Below are 15,468 nucleotides of genomic sequence, written 5' to 3'. Positions count from 1 at the left end.
CAGCTTTCTCTTTCCCTTGTAGTAATGAGGAATTATTCCTGACTAATCTGAGAGAACCTGAAGCTTTAAACTAAAAAAGCATCTGTGTAAAACATCTTTATGTCCTCCACACACCGTCATTCTGAAGGAAGAAGTTAATACATCAAATAAAACCTGTACCTTCAGTGTCAGCATTTAATATGTCACTCTTTTTTCTTGAATTTCTGTCTTGCTGGAGTTCATTGATTCTTTATAACCACACTTAAAAAAGGGCAGGGCAGAGAGTTTGTGGCTGCATTTCAGAAGTTAAAATTTGTATGTAATTGATTGAATGTGAAAGCATTTGTTTAGCGCAGGGATGTGCAATATGAGCTGATCTGGAGCCCAGTTTTGTCTCCCCAAAACATGTTGCAGGCTGTACTCTCCTGCCACGGAAGTTGGATAATAGCTGATCATTGGTTGCAAACTCTTCACCACACCTCCTTTTAAATGCATTGTTGTGGTTAGCCACCATAAGCAAATGACTGCAAGACATTTCATGCAAGCAAAACCCTTTCTTTAATTCAGGTTACTTCCAATTTCCACTGAAACTGATGCCACTAGTTTGCCACCAAAATTCAGGGATGAAGTTTTCCATAATGTATTGAGGAAAAACAGACTTGGGATGCAATCTGAATGACCCTCACCTCTGCTTAAGAATTTCAGGATTTTGTATATTTTCATGGGGAACTTGTTTGCTCTGTGTATTGAAGCCTTTTATGGGTGGCTTGGAACACATAAAATTTAAGTGCATTGCGTTCAAGTCGCATGAGCTTTAAAATTGCTAAAGGAATCCTTTTAATCCCAGTCAATTTCCTGCTGATGATCACATAATTCCTTTTGTATAGGAAGAGCTGCACAACAGGGTTTCAGCCAATGGATGACAGCTAGAGATGGGATATTTGTAATCATCTCCCATGGGAGATGAATACAAGTATTGCAACCACAGGTGGCTGGCCCTATTGGACCCTGCCCCCCTCAGAACTCAGCTGTCCACTTAATGTTTATGGTGGAGTGTGCAAGGCCGGTGTCATCTGCACCATGCCAAGCGCAGAAGTAGCCTGGCTGGGGCTTCATGCCTCCCTGCACTACTGACCTGTCTGGTGAGGAGACAGGATGACGAGTCTCCCCACTCAACTGCCAAGTGGTCAGCAGCGCAGGGAGATGGGGAAGTCCCGGCCAGACTAATTCTGCGATCAGTGTGACACAAACGACAACGGCTGAACGTGCTGCGCCACAAGCAGTAAGTGAACGGCCCAGTTCTGGGGGAGGGTCAAATCAGCCTGAACACCTGTGATGGTGATATGCTTATTTGTCTCCCCTAGGAGATGAGTACGAATATCCCATCTCTGAGGACGACATTTAATTATTTCAAAAATATGTTCACTGTTTCTGCTCGTGCAGTATATCAGTTTGCCAGCAGCAGCAAACAAAAAAGCAAAGCAAAAAAAGCAAAGTGTGCTGCTTATATACTGCCCCATAGTGCTTCAAGCATTCTCTGGGCAGTTTACAATTATGCAGGCTAGCTGGGTAGTCATTTTACCAACCTTGGAAGGATAGAAGGCTGAGTCCAACCTTGAGCCAGCTACCTGGGATTGAACCCCAGGTCGTGAACACAGTTTTGGCTCCAGTACAGCAGTTTAACCGCTGTGCCACGAGGCTCGTTTGTAAAAAGAGATTAATTTGTATATTGAGATCTCCAGGCATAACTAATTCCTTGTCTCCATCTATAGACAATTGATTTAGAAGGTTTCAAATTATTCATGAAGACTTTCCTGGAGGCTGAGTTGCCAGAAGAATTCTGTGAACATCTCTTTATGTCATTTGGAAATAAGGGCCCTCACAGTAGTCCTGTGGTAAAGAATAGGCCCCCTCTCATTCCAGGAGGTGAGTACCTGAGCAAAATGTGGTGTCTGTTCATTGTATAACAAAAATTATGAGCTTTAAATTTGTCTTGAATGGAACTGTTACCGTATCTCCCCTCCATACCCTAAAATTACCACCTATTTTAGGAGCTGAATGCTCCTTGGTAATTCTCTATCTTTTTAAAATATCTCCTCCTTCGTACAGTTGGAAATGGAATAAAATAGGTGCAAATTTAATTTGAATAGGGAGTGAGTGTCATTTGGAAAGCTGTATGTCTAACTGCAGTCAGGTGAATTGAATATAGTACAGTAGTGGTTCCCAGTTTAGGTAACTCAGGTGTTTTTAGATTGTAGTTCCCAGAATCCTTCACTATAAGCTGTGCTAGTTGAGGTTTCTGGGAATTGTAGTCCAAGAACACCTGGGTTCCACCAATGTTGGGAACCACTGCTCTAGAAATAAATGATACATGGTTGAAGCAGCGTAGGACAAAAACATTTGAGACAATGATTTGGTATAGGGAAAAATGTACATGGCAATATTAAATGTCATTATAATATTTGATGTACCCTCCCTGTATTTTATATACATGTTCTCTTAATACCCTATTTCCCCGAAAATAAGACCTAACTTGAAAATAAGCCCTAATATGACTTTTTAAGGATGCTCGTAATATAAGCACTACCCCTGACATAAGTGCCAGTTAAGTGAAAATCTGCCCTCCACTATTGTGCAGCAACTAGAAGAAGATGACATGACTGTGTTTGAATAAATGTAGATTGTTGTACATGGAGAAAAAAAAATCCCCTGAAAATAAGCCTGGAGCAAAAATTAATATAAGACCCTAGCTTATTTTTGGGGAAACACAGTAGTCATTGTATAAACTACATGGGAATATAGCTTTAAATATCCCACCAAATTAAACAAGCGCTGCCGTTTGTGTACTGCTGAATTATTGCCTGGGTGTTTTTTTTTCTTTATTTACAGTCCAGAATGTTCTAATGCCCTTTTAATGTTCCCTAAAGTCACAAAGACCTAATTGCATCTGAACAGGTGTCTCTGTTTTACAAACAGTTTAATAATCTTGTTATACATTGATAATGTACTATTCAGGGGATTATCATTAATTAATGCATGCTGTGATTTGCTTGTTGTACTGGAATGTGTTGCACATGAACTGGAATGTGTTATGTATCTCCTTTTAAGACAAAATAGCAAATTTGATTTGAATGTGGCACACGCAATAAAGCTAGAAGAACAAGTAGATCAAATGAAAGTGAGAGCACTTTACATAAATTTCTACAAGGCTAATGCAGAAATCAAAATACCTTTATTAAGGCCATCTGGAAGTTGACAAAGAAATAACCCAATATTCATCACTTTGAATGTTAAACAAAAGGCACAAACATTTTGCTCAGCATGACAAAAAAGGATTGGAGACTGCTATTTTTAATGGCCTTGAAAGAATACGGTGGAGATTTTTGCAGATTAGATTGGATTTATAAATAAACGTACCAGGAACTGAATCTCATTCAAATGAATGCATTAGGTGCATATACTTGTGTGCCAACTATGGCTGAAATCTGATAGTAAATTTCAGCTAAATTAGGCCAATTGAATCTGTGGAATCTATGGACTAGTTACTCACCAAATCCTCAATGATTCAGTGGGCCCATTGATAATGTACTACTAGATTTCAGCCATTACACCATAGTTTCAACCATAGTTGGTTGCTTAAAAGAAGGATTACATTACAGACAATCAAGAAAACAATTTATTTTCTTCCCAATTTCTGCTCCTTTTATTATTTATTTATTTAAAATATGTTTACCCTACCTTTTCCCCCAAAAGGAAAGGCAATGTGATGGTTATTAGTTTCTGTTTGTTGTTTAGCAGCTGCAGGAAAAAGAGAGACAAGCCATGGTTTGAACTGTTATGACAAATGATGGTTTAAATGAGGTAGAGCTCAAGTATACAATGATCAATCATTTCAACAATAGGTTAGCAAACACGTTAACCAGGGTGGTCCTGCACATCACAACATGGCAGATATTGATAAACAAAACCATAGCTTGTTGAGATATTTGAATACAGTTATTGGACTTAGGTAAAGATAAAGGTTCCCCTTGACATTTATTCCATTCCGACTCTAGGACATGGTGCTCATCCCCGTTTCTAAGCCATAGAGCCAGCGTTTGTCCGAAGATAATTTCTGTGGTCATGTGGCCAGTGCGACTAGACATGGAACACCATTACCTTCCCACCGTGGTACTAGCTATTTATCTACTCGCATTTTAACATACTTTTGAACTGCTAGGTTGGCAGGAGCTGGGACAAATGACGGAAGCTCACTCTGTCACATCGATTTGATCTTATGACTGCTGGTCTTCCGACCTTGTAGCACAGAGGCTTCTGCAGTTTAACCCACAGCACCACCCACATTCCTTATTGGAATTAAGCTGCTGTTAAATAAACATGCATAGAATTGCACTATTAATTTGATTTGTCCATGGTGCAAACAATAAAAAACCCAGTAGGTTTAATCAAATGCAAATGACACAGGCAAGGAAGGCTTGTCTGAGTAGGAATTCAAATACACTGGCTCAAATGCTTTTCATATGTTCTGTTTTCTTCTTCTTAAGCAGATTAAAAAAATAATGATGTGACTATTATTTCAGGTTTGCGCATCACTAAAAGCATGACATCACGATCCTCGACTCCTTCCACTTTGCAGATACCAGAAGTAATTCAGTTGAAAGATATTGTTTGTTATCTTTCCCTTCTTGAAAGAGGAAGACCTGAAGACAAACTAGAATGTATGTACCTAAGTGAAGCAAGTGGTTTTTAAAATCCCTTAAAGTTAGGTGGTTTCTATAATCTGTTAGCAGATATTTCTGTTTCATTACTGCAAATCTGAGGTATAAGAACTTATTCAGAGACTTCACGATTCTTCTACCTTATTTCAAGACTTAATACATCATAGATGGGCATATTTTTGCATATATTTTGTCGATAATCAAGTCTAAGTAGAGTTGTTTCGCTATTGCAAAAGGCTTTACCACCTGGTTTTGCAAGTCATTAATGAATTCAGCAGGTGCTATTTCCATCAGCATCCAGAAAGTTTCCTTGGTTTGCTACAGACTGTTTTATTCAGGTATACACATGGACAAATTATAGGAAAATACATGAAAGAACATGTGTGACAATCATGCCATGTGTATGCTTTCTATTTCCTGTAAGGGATGTTGATGAGATCATTCAGAAACTCATATGCCTAACTGACAAGCAAAAACTATTTCTTTAAATGCTCAGAAGTGCTTGTGCACATTTTATCTGAATATTTATATGAATAGATGCAAAATGGGTAGAATTAAAAGTAGAAAACTCCTATCAAGAGAAAACGTTGTATGTGTATATATCAGTCTTTACAAAAAGCTTGGAATTCCAAGCCAAAGAATGACACATAAACTAATACATCAGGACCATTTCGTGACAGACTAGACAATTCAGAATTTTAAAAAATTGGTGGTGTGTGTGTGTAATGCCATGAATCATGAGTAGCTTATTTACTTTGCATTGTTATTGGTCATTTGGATTGGTTCAGGTATAATGCTAAACCATAAATGAACATTATGAGGATAAGCTTATCCTTCACTAGCTTGGATACTGCCACCTCCTCCTATTTAGTGAGATTGTACAGCAGGATTTGGACACTTTTCTCTTTTTAATTAATCACTGCAAGCATCAGGGAAAGAGCAATGTGTATAAAGGTGGCAGGAGGAGGAATTTGATGACATTGAGGTTACGGCACCCTTAAGCCTTTGTGGACTATGGATTGTCAACCTCTGGCCCATACTTTGGATACTATTCACAGCCAATATGAAACTAAAATGGAAGTGGGTGCTTTTGATCTCCTCCCCTGTACTGGAGGAGGAAGAATGAAGGTGCATGTGCCTCAGGCTTCCTGGAACTCACTTTAGAGCACTAAACCATGTTTAGTACAGTCTTTATAGCACAACCCCTCCCAACCTTGGGGCATCAGCTGTTGTAAGGCTGCAGCTCTGGTCTTCCCCAGCTAGTGTGATTGATGGTCAAGGTTGATAGGGGTTGTAATCCAATATCTGAGGACCCTGGGTTAGATAAGTTTAATTTTATGTTATATCCACATGCAGCCAATGAAAATGATAGCTTTTTATTAAACCAGTCTTTGTTGTGAGAAATACACTGTTTGAAGTTCTTCCAATAGAGAAGTGGCACAGAGAGTAGCCAGAACGGTGCAAAAATTATTATTATTAGTTTTTTTTTAAAGGAGAGAGATCCGTGAACATCTACAAATAAAATCAGAAGAAAACGGGGAGTGGTGGAGGGGGACCAAATGTTCTAGCCAAATATTCCTATGGTATTCAAATGTTCCTATGGTATTCCTATGCTTTTCTGATATTTGGCAACTAGCTTAATGAAACTCTTTATGATAACATGGAATTAAAGAAACTGATTATCTTTTTATTTTTTTAAAAACTTTTTGAGGCCAACGTACTATATAAATAGTACGTTGGCCTCAAAAAGTTTTTTTTAAAAATAAAACCCTGCACAAGTACACTACACTATTTAGTACTTGTGCAGGTTGACTTCTACGTTATGTTTTTTCAAATGCCAGTTTGGCAAATGCATATTCCACAAGACCGTGGAAAGCTATACTGTAGTACTATTAAGTGTACAAGAACTGTTGCATGAAAGATGTTACATAACAAACAAGATAGAAAGCTTGCTATACTCAGAAAACAAGTCCACCTGCCCATGTCACTGTGGACCCAAAAATGCTTTCAGTCTTAGCATGCTGAGCATGGAAGTCTGTAGTATGTAGCCTTCATACTATACCAGATCTTCTAGCACAGACCTGGGCAAAGTACGGCCCGAGGGCCACATATGGCCCACGAGCCACTCTTGACAGGCCCGTGGACAGTTTTGAACATCAAAACTATTTATAGCTCTTTGTCTAAAGTTGATCAGTTGATTGTCTTTAACATATCGCAAAAAAACTCTTTAGTATTTGTGAAGATTAACAAGTTTAAAATAAAAACAATCATAGTATCACTGTTTCATTTTATTTTTAAGTAAAGTTGGTTTGGCCCCCGAACACAGTTCAGGTTTTTCATGTGGCCCTCCTATAGAAATTAATTGCCCACCCCTGTTCTAACACTTAAGGAGTTCTTTGAAGGTTTATGTTCTTAAGGCATGGAAGTCTAGATCACTTCTGGGTGCTTGGGGATCTTGGGTAGATGGAAATGGTGTGAGTGCCTATGACTCAATAGCTGTTTAGCCTTCCATGAGTTCAACAAACGGCTGAATAGAGCTAAACTGTTCTGCAGAGAACATGCTGAACTCCATGGCTATATCATCCTAGACTGATTAGTTTTACTTTTAGGTATAGCACATACTCTCTCTCTCTTCCTGTAAAATCATGACAAGTTAAACAGTAGGAACTGTTGGCTGATTTCTGCCTGCACATTGATGTTCAAGGTCTATAATGTATAAGTTCATATTTTTAATAGGCTTTGCTGTTAAAAGTAGACAGTAGGCTCTATCTGCTGGAGATTTAGATTCATTGCAAGTTGAGACATCAGATATATTTCAGATCACATATATATTTAGAGTTTTGTTCCTGTGCTGTTGATGTTTTTATAGATAACTCAAGTATGTTGAAAACATGTTTTCCAAAGATAATTATAATTATATTTTAATTGGGTAGGTTTAATTATGTAACATTCATATTGTATATCTTTAGTAATTCTGTTTATTCTTTATGTGGGGGAAGGAGAATGAGAGAGTGTGTGTTATATTTTAAATGAAAAATGTTAATTTTTTGGCAGATTGAGATTTGTTTACACATTTAGCCCAGGGTGCACATTTAGGAGGATAAAATGTATGGTCTGTGCAGTCTGAAAATGTAGCTGCCATGTAAACTCTGAATGTAAGAATGGTTTCTACCTTGTAGAAGGTAGATCACCTTATTTGTATATGACATTATCCTTAGGAGTGCATTCTCTTAACTTTTTTTTTTTAAAAAAATGTAGTGTAAAAATTATCACTCTGAGGCCAGAAACCAATGTTACAAATACCTATAATTAGAGTTGGAATCAGAGAAATGTTGCAGAGAGGTGACAGAGGCACTCTTTCTATGTTTGTGCAATCATACTTAAATCATGGAAGACTAATCTGCATAATCCTGGAAGTCAGAGAAACACATACTGTGCCACTCAGATGTTCATATTACAGTGGTGCCTCACTTTACGATTGCCCCGCATTACAACGAATCCGCTTTATGACTATCTTTTTGCGATCGCAATTGTGATAGCAAAATGATGGTCTAAATGGGGGAATGTCACATAGCAATGATCGGTTGCCTGCTTTGCAAACCGATTTTCGCTTTACGACGATCAAAACAGCTGATCGTCGGGTTTTCAAAATGGCCACTGGGTGCTTAAAATGGGTCCTCGCTTTGTTTAGGGACGGATTCCTCACTATACAGGCAGCGAAAATGGCCGCTGTATGGAGGATCTTTGCTGGACAGTGAGTTTTTACCCCATTGGAATGCATTGAATGGGTTTTAATGTGTTTCAGTGGGGTTTTTAATTTCGCTTTACAATGTTTTCGCTTAACGGCGATTTTCCTGGAACAGTAAGCAAGGCACCACTGTAGTTTCTATATCTTCTTTTTATATATATAACCTGAGGAGAAGGCATATGCATTTATGTTAGTTGATTGCTATAGATTTTTGAGAGGGGAAGGTAGATAGCAGAGAGTTTACACAAACATGGGGGCACTGCCAACATTGACAAAGCTGGAAACTTTGCTGTTGTTTAACTGCTGTTTAATTATGGGTTAAATGTTTTAATACATTGCTGCAAAGTCAAGGGGAGTTAAATGTATCTTCTTGCTTGTTGTCTAAAGGCAGGATTCAGCAAAAATTAATTGAAGTCATACTCACAATGTTGCCACCGTTGATGGTGATATAGAAAGTAATTCTACTAAAATTTTCAGAATTCTGATTCTAAGGCTGCATTAGGTTTTCATATTTGCAGGATGCAAATTTAAAACATGCGCCCATTTTTTTGTTTCTTAAATAATGGTTGCAATATTTAAATCTGTATATCATCTATATATCTATTTTTCTCCTTAGTTATGTTTCGCCTGTATGACACAGATGGGAATGGTTTCCTGGACAGCTCGGTAATTATATTCATTAATAACAACATTGATTAATGCAGAAGCATGACAGAAGAAGTAAGCTTGTAAAAAAATATGTAGGTCTTTGTGTCAGATATGCAACAGACAATTTAATCAGAGCTGTAAGGCTACTGAGTTGCATCCAGTATAAATTATTTTTGTTTGCTGTTGATATCAGCATCATGTATTAAGTAGAGTTGGGGTATTTGTACTTGTTTCACCAAATATCGCCACCACTGTTGGCCGGGCCACTTCGGCCCAAGCCCTGGAACTGGCTGGTCCATTTACTGCTTGCGTTTGCAGGGCAGTTGTCATTTGCGCTGTGCCAATCGTAAAAGTAGCCCAGCAGGCACTTTCCTGTCACCCTGCACTGCTGGCCAATCAAGTGAGGAGGCAGGATGAGGAGTTTCCCTGCTCAGCTGCTGAGTGGTCAGCAGTACAGGAAGGCGGGGAAGTGCTGGCTGGGCTACTTCTGCTATTGGCATGGCACAAACAACGGCCATGAGCACTGCGCCACAAGCAGTAAGTGCATCAGTTGGTTCTGGGGGTGGGTCCAAAGGGCCTGGCCACCTGTGGTGGCAGTATTCATATTCTCCCCCCCCCCCCCCCCGGAAATGAATACAAATATCCTATCTCTAGCGTTGAGTCGTGACTGACTTCCACATTGATTTCTCAGGGAACATAAGTGAAATTGCTAGTCATGATCATAGTGTTTAGTATACTTCTCATTAAAGATACTTTGGATGTGGTCCTGATGGTTACATCTTCTCTCCAAATATCCTAGATTTTCTGTAGGTTTTGCTGGTATTTGCTACATCATTGATACATTTCTAATACATTTGTGCATCTATTCAACAAATTGTCTTGAATTCAAACCTTTTGTCTGTTCTTAGAACAATATTTTTTGCCCAAAACATCCATTTCTTTCTGTGCCTCCCTGAAAATCTGTTCCTGCCATTTGGGGGGGTCATCCCTGGAATTGAACGATACGTACAGCAGAGAGATGTAAAGGGGAGATTGAATCACCAGGAATTGTGGACACTCCTGGTGTGAATGAACTGTTTTCCATTAGTCCAGGTGCTGCACCTCCTTCCTCCAGAACTTAAGAGGTGTCCCACCCTTCCAAGATCTCTCTTGCTCTCTAGGGGATGAAGGAGCAATTCTGCTGTATTCCTCCCAGTTGGTTTCATTTCCTTGAGGACCTAAACTTTCAGGGTTTTTTTGGGGGGGGTTGGAAAGACACACTGGACTTATGTGGGATGAAGATGAACAAAAATGTAACATAAGTGTCCCCAGGCCTTCTACAACAGTGGTTCTTAAACTGGAGTCCCCAGATGTTTATGGGCTGCAATTTCTGGGAGTTGCAGTCCAAGAATACCTGGGCTACCCAAGGTTGAGAACCACTCTTCTAAAGCAATGGTCCCCAACCTTGAGCCTCCAGATGTTCTTGGACTTCAAATCCCAGGAATCAGGACCAGCAGAGGTGGTGGTGAAGGCTTCTGGGAGTTGTTGTCCAAGAACATCTGGAGGCCCAAGGTTGGGGACCACTGGTCTAAAGGACTTGCAAGACTTTTGTAAAACAAACAGGCCAACCAGTCAAGTTCTTTGGGAAACTTGGGACCACTGGCTACAAATAGCCCAGAGTCTGCAGGTTTCCGTTGTGTACACTAGTACTATGGTACCTTCAAATTCAAATCAGTGTAATGTGAACCTGGGTTGTTGCCTCATCTGAAGTATCCACCACAATGCTTGCACATGACAATACATTTAAAAAATGGGTCCCATTTCACACATTTGGGTAAAGTAAGGTCCTAGATCTCAAAAGGACAAATGCTTCTGAGGCAGGTTATATGCTACCTGATGCGAAGGAATGAAATAAAACCAAGTAGTATTCAGTTAAATTAATGTCTTGTTAGCTTAAGTTCCAATGTCAGATGAAAGGGAAATCAGAAACATTTCAATTCAATGTTATGGCAGGGCATTAAAATGGCATTAATGTACTGTACACAGATGTGATGCTAATTGCATGAACACAACTAATCTGTATTTTTTGCCAAATAAAACCATAGCAACTTCGGGATCATGGGAGGTGTTTGTGAAGGGGTGGAATTAATTTCTCTCCTCCTTTAGCCTGCCATTTGCATTTTACTTCCTTTGAAATTTCAGTTAAAATGCAAGTAGTAGATTTAAGGAGGTGGGGAGAGAGAGAGAATTAAACTTCTACTTAGCACCTCCACCCCATGGCCCTATGGCTGCATAGGTTTCCTCACCTGCTCATTGGTTGCAGTGATGCAGTTAACATTGCCCAAACAATAGTCTTAAGACGGTCCCATGGGAAATAGTAACTAGCCTGCAGCCTTCCAAATTCCTTGCACTGCAGTTCGTATCCTGGCACAGCTCCTTCCATTGCCTGTGCTTTGTGGGGCTAATTGAAATTGGAGTCCAGCTGTAAGTATACCACTGTAAGTTCCCCACTCTGCTCATGTGTATACTTCGACTGAGTTTTCATGAACTGTTGAACTGGGGCAGTTGGAACTGTTGTTCCAACAGATAGTTTGGACTTCAAGAAGTCTCAGTTGCATAGCCAATGATCAGAGATTAAGAGGTGCAATCTTTTTAAAAAATCTGGAGAGTCAAGCATTTTCCAGTGTTTCCAAGTGACAGTTGGTTTGATCGTATTTTGCATCAGGTGTACCAGAAAGTGAATACACCTATATCGGAGAATCTGTGCCAGTCCAGATGTTGTCAGACTCAAATTCCCCATCAGCCCTATCAGTTGGTCTGTTGTGAAGGATTAGGAGGTAGTAATTCTTTAACATCTAGAACAATGGCTTCCAACCTTGGGTCCCCGGATGTTCATGGACCAAAACTCCCAGAAGCCTTTACCACTGTTTGTGGTGATCAAGATTTCTGGGAGTTGTAGTCCAAGAACATCTGGGCACCACTGATCTAGCAGGTTCTTTATCCCAGCTGTTCAAGACCTTTCTGTTTTTCCAACTGTTGGTTCTGTTGTCTCCTATTTCTTTCTTGCTGTTTAGCTTTATTTCAGCATTAGTATTTTAGTGTTTTATTTCTGTAAGAGAAAATGAAATTTAAAAGTCTTGCTTTATATGATCAGTTCAAATATAAAACACTTTTTCAGTTTGTGTAAGAAAAAAATCACTTAAATTTTAGAATAGTAAGGGAAGAAATGAATATGGATGATTATAAAAGGCTTTTCGCGTTTTGTTTTCATGTCCAGGAGCTGGAAAACATCATTGCTCAAATGATGCATGTTGCTGAATATCTTGAATGGGATATCACTGAACTCAGCCCCGTATGTATTTCCACAGATCACTGATCTAATAGCAATGAAAGTATCTAAGGACTATATTGATTCATCTAATGAATTATTTTTATAGCAGTGCAGCTGGATAAAGCCTTTTAGTCCCATATTGCAGTGGGCAGCAAGGACTGTTCCATCAGGTTTCTCCAAAGGAAGGTGAAAATTTTTTAAAGGTGTTGACAGTGGTTGTAGCACAGTTTATTGTTTTTTAATCTGTTGAGGGATTTTTATGGTGAGTTTTTATTTTTGGGTTTTTTTGCATGGGTGTTGCAGTTCAAGAACAAGTGGTCTAGTAGATGCTTGGGCTAGCATGATGTGCAGTTTGAAGTCATGCAGCTTCAGAAAGAGCATATCAGTATTTCCAGAAACTTGTCTTTGTAGCTTTGAGAGTCGGTATAGTGCAGTGGTTAAAGTGACAGATTAGGACTCAAGGAGATTTAGATCCTAGTCCTTGCTTGGCCATGTAAACTCAATTTGGGTGGCAGTGATAATACCACTCATTAAATATCTCTCATAACTTGATAATTCTATTAGGCTTGCTGTAAGTCAGATGGAGCCTGACATAACTATAGCTTTGTGAAATGTGATTCCAAGGCATTACTGCTTACCAGTACAGGCAAAATAAGTATTTACTCCCCTTCTTTGCACTCACCTTTCATCCATCATCTTCTGTTCCTCCTGCAGGTGCAAGGCTAGAGTATCTTCTTAGGGGCAAAGGTGTCTTAAGAGGCTGAAAATAGGGAACAAAATTGGTACAACAAAACATGTTGATGTCATTTCAAAGAAGCTGTGTAAGACTGAGCAGCTGTTAGGAAAGGCCAAAGTATAAATCAGCTTTAAATCACACTATTGCCTTCTACTTCTATAAGCAATAGATGGACCATAGCATGTACATTTTCTTTCTAATTTGATGTAATTTCCTTTAATACGTAAACCCTTTGTTTTTCTTTTTATTCCACAGATTCTTCATGAAATGATGGAAGAGATTGATTACGACCATGATGGCACTGTTTCCTTGGAAGAATGGATCCAGGGTGGAATGACTACAATCCCACTCTTAGTGTTGCTTGGGCTGGAGAGTGTAAGAGCCACTATAGTGATAATCAAAGGATAGCTCTTAAAAAGTGGTAGGGTAACTGCATCTATTGTCTAGCATTTTTGATGTATCTGTTGGTAGATACTCACTATCTAGCCCTGTGTCATTATTTTTCTATACTGATATGTGTTACTGGGTATGGTGCAATAGTTTTGATTCACTAGGAGCTGCCATTATAAGAGTATGGGATTGATATTTCTTGTGTTCCAGGAAATCCTAAAATTGGGGAAGAGGGAAAAAGTAACCTTAAGGAGTCACGTGGGAGACTTGCCTGCTTCTGTCTGCTGTAGAGATCTAGGTCAAAATAATCTTCACATTGGATGTTTTCTGTGGCTGTAATCTGCACACACATAAAAGCCATTTTTCATAGGAATGTATGGAGCTGCCTTCCCTTGAGTCGTGCTCTCGGTTCCTGTACCCCAATATTGTCAATTTTGATTGGCAGACGCTGTCTAGCATGTCAGAGTATTAGTTCCTTTACCTAACTGGAAATGTTTTGCATATATTTATTTTTGCTAAAAACAAAAACAAACAAAAAAAAAAACAGCAACACCACATTAGGGCTTATTTTCGGGGGATGTTTTATTTTTTTCAAGTACAACAATCTACATTTATTCAAATACCATCACTTATTTTATTTATTTATTATTAATTTATTCCCATTCTCTTTCCCCTCTTTTAAATGTACCTGGTGCCACTTCCTTCAGGGGTGCCTCCGCCGCTGCCAGGAAGTGCCAGGGTGGTGGCTCCGATGGCACATATACATACATAGGCATCCTTCAGTCTTGAGAGACTATGGTAACATGCTCTGTATGGAGGACTTGGAACAGCATCTGGTGTTTTGATGCTGTATGTGAAGCTGGTGTGTCCTCTCCAGGGCACGAAGCCTGGGTAAAATAATATGGAGGATAGGCTGTTACCCAAGCAGCAAATCCCCCCTCTCCACGTCACTGAAATAGTCCAATGGAGAGGCAAGAGCCAATACAACTGGTTCCAGCGACGTTGCAGGAATTGACAGAACGACACGAACTGCCTCCGGGACTCCAGCTCTGGATTTTGCCTCGAGATTAACTCCTGAAGCCTTTTCCATCAGTGGATATAGCCACAAGGCAGTGGGGGTTTGGAATTGGAGTTTTCCTTCTCCTAGATGGGCTGCCTCCCAAGGCTGACGAGCCCCACCTACCTACTCCGCACACTGCAGAGGCACGATCCTCAAGAGCCGTTGGGAATTTAGGAGCCAAGGAACAAGTTCCTGGCGGTGTGCAGCTCCCTCCCTGGCCACCCAGCTCCTCCATGAGCGAGGGAGGTGGGAGAGGAGGGGAAGAAGTTTTAAGTCTCTCTCAAGGGCTTGTAGGATCCTGGTGACTCCCTGGTGGAGGGCAAGGTTTCACTTAACGAGGGCTTATTTTTGAGGTAGGGCTTATATTACAATAACCTTGAAAAATCATACTAGGGCTAATTTTCAGGGTAGGGCTTATTTTCGGCAAAACACGGTAGTAGCCTCCTATCTAAGTACTACCCAAAACTACCCATGTTTAGTTCCTGAGATCAGTTGAGATCTGTGTGTCCTGTACAGTTGTTCCCGATTTTTCTGGAATGTTCCTGGTATATCTCATCCTAATCACAAAAGTCATTCTTGGGACCTCTCTAGGTTTTTCCGTTTTGTCTTTTGAAATGAAAGTTTGAAAAATTTTAAATTTGAATCCGTTATCTCCATCAACAAGTCCTTTCTTCTATGTAGAGAGATAACATTTGAGTGGGACCAATGTTTACTTTATGCCATGTGGAGATACAATGCTGCATCAGGAGGCATGCAGCTGAGCCAGTGTAGCTGCCCATTGGCTTCTGGTCATGGACAACCCCACACGCATGGGGCAGCTCTCTGGAAAATTAGAAGGAATGTTGGGTAGGACTTTGAGGAAAAAGGACTCTCAGTCTG

General features: G+C 39.8%; 1 protein-coding gene across 2 annotated transcripts in view; it reads left to right on the top strand.

The window, feature by feature from the left end:
• The window catches only part of DGKB (diacylglycerol kinase beta), a 316,591-nt gene that overhangs the window by 43,860 nt on the left and 257,263 nt on the right, over positions 1 to 15,468 (top strand). For both annotated transcript variants that reach the window (XM_020781534.3, XM_020781524.3), the window contains exons 5-9: positions 1,752 to 1,905; positions 4,560 to 4,697; positions 9,062 to 9,111; positions 12,350 to 12,424; positions 13,395 to 13,514. In XM_020781534.3, the coding sequence (XP_020637193.3) occupies positions 1,752 to 1,905; positions 4,560 to 4,697; positions 9,062 to 9,111; positions 12,350 to 12,424; positions 13,395 to 13,514 (537 nt within the window). The remainder of the gene's footprint in view (positions 1 to 1,751; positions 1,906 to 4,559; positions 4,698 to 9,061; positions 9,112 to 12,349; positions 12,425 to 13,394; positions 13,515 to 15,468) is intronic.

The sequence above is a fragment of the Pogona vitticeps genome, chromosome 6 (genome assembly GCF_051106095.1).
Source record: "Pogona vitticeps strain Pit_001003342236 chromosome 6, PviZW2.1, whole genome shotgun sequence".
NCBI classification, from domain to species: domain Eukaryota; kingdom Metazoa; phylum Chordata; class Lepidosauria; order Squamata; family Agamidae; genus Pogona; species Pogona vitticeps.
The sequence above is the reverse complement of the archived record's forward strand: the minus strand, read 5'-3'. Positions and strand labels throughout refer to the sequence as shown.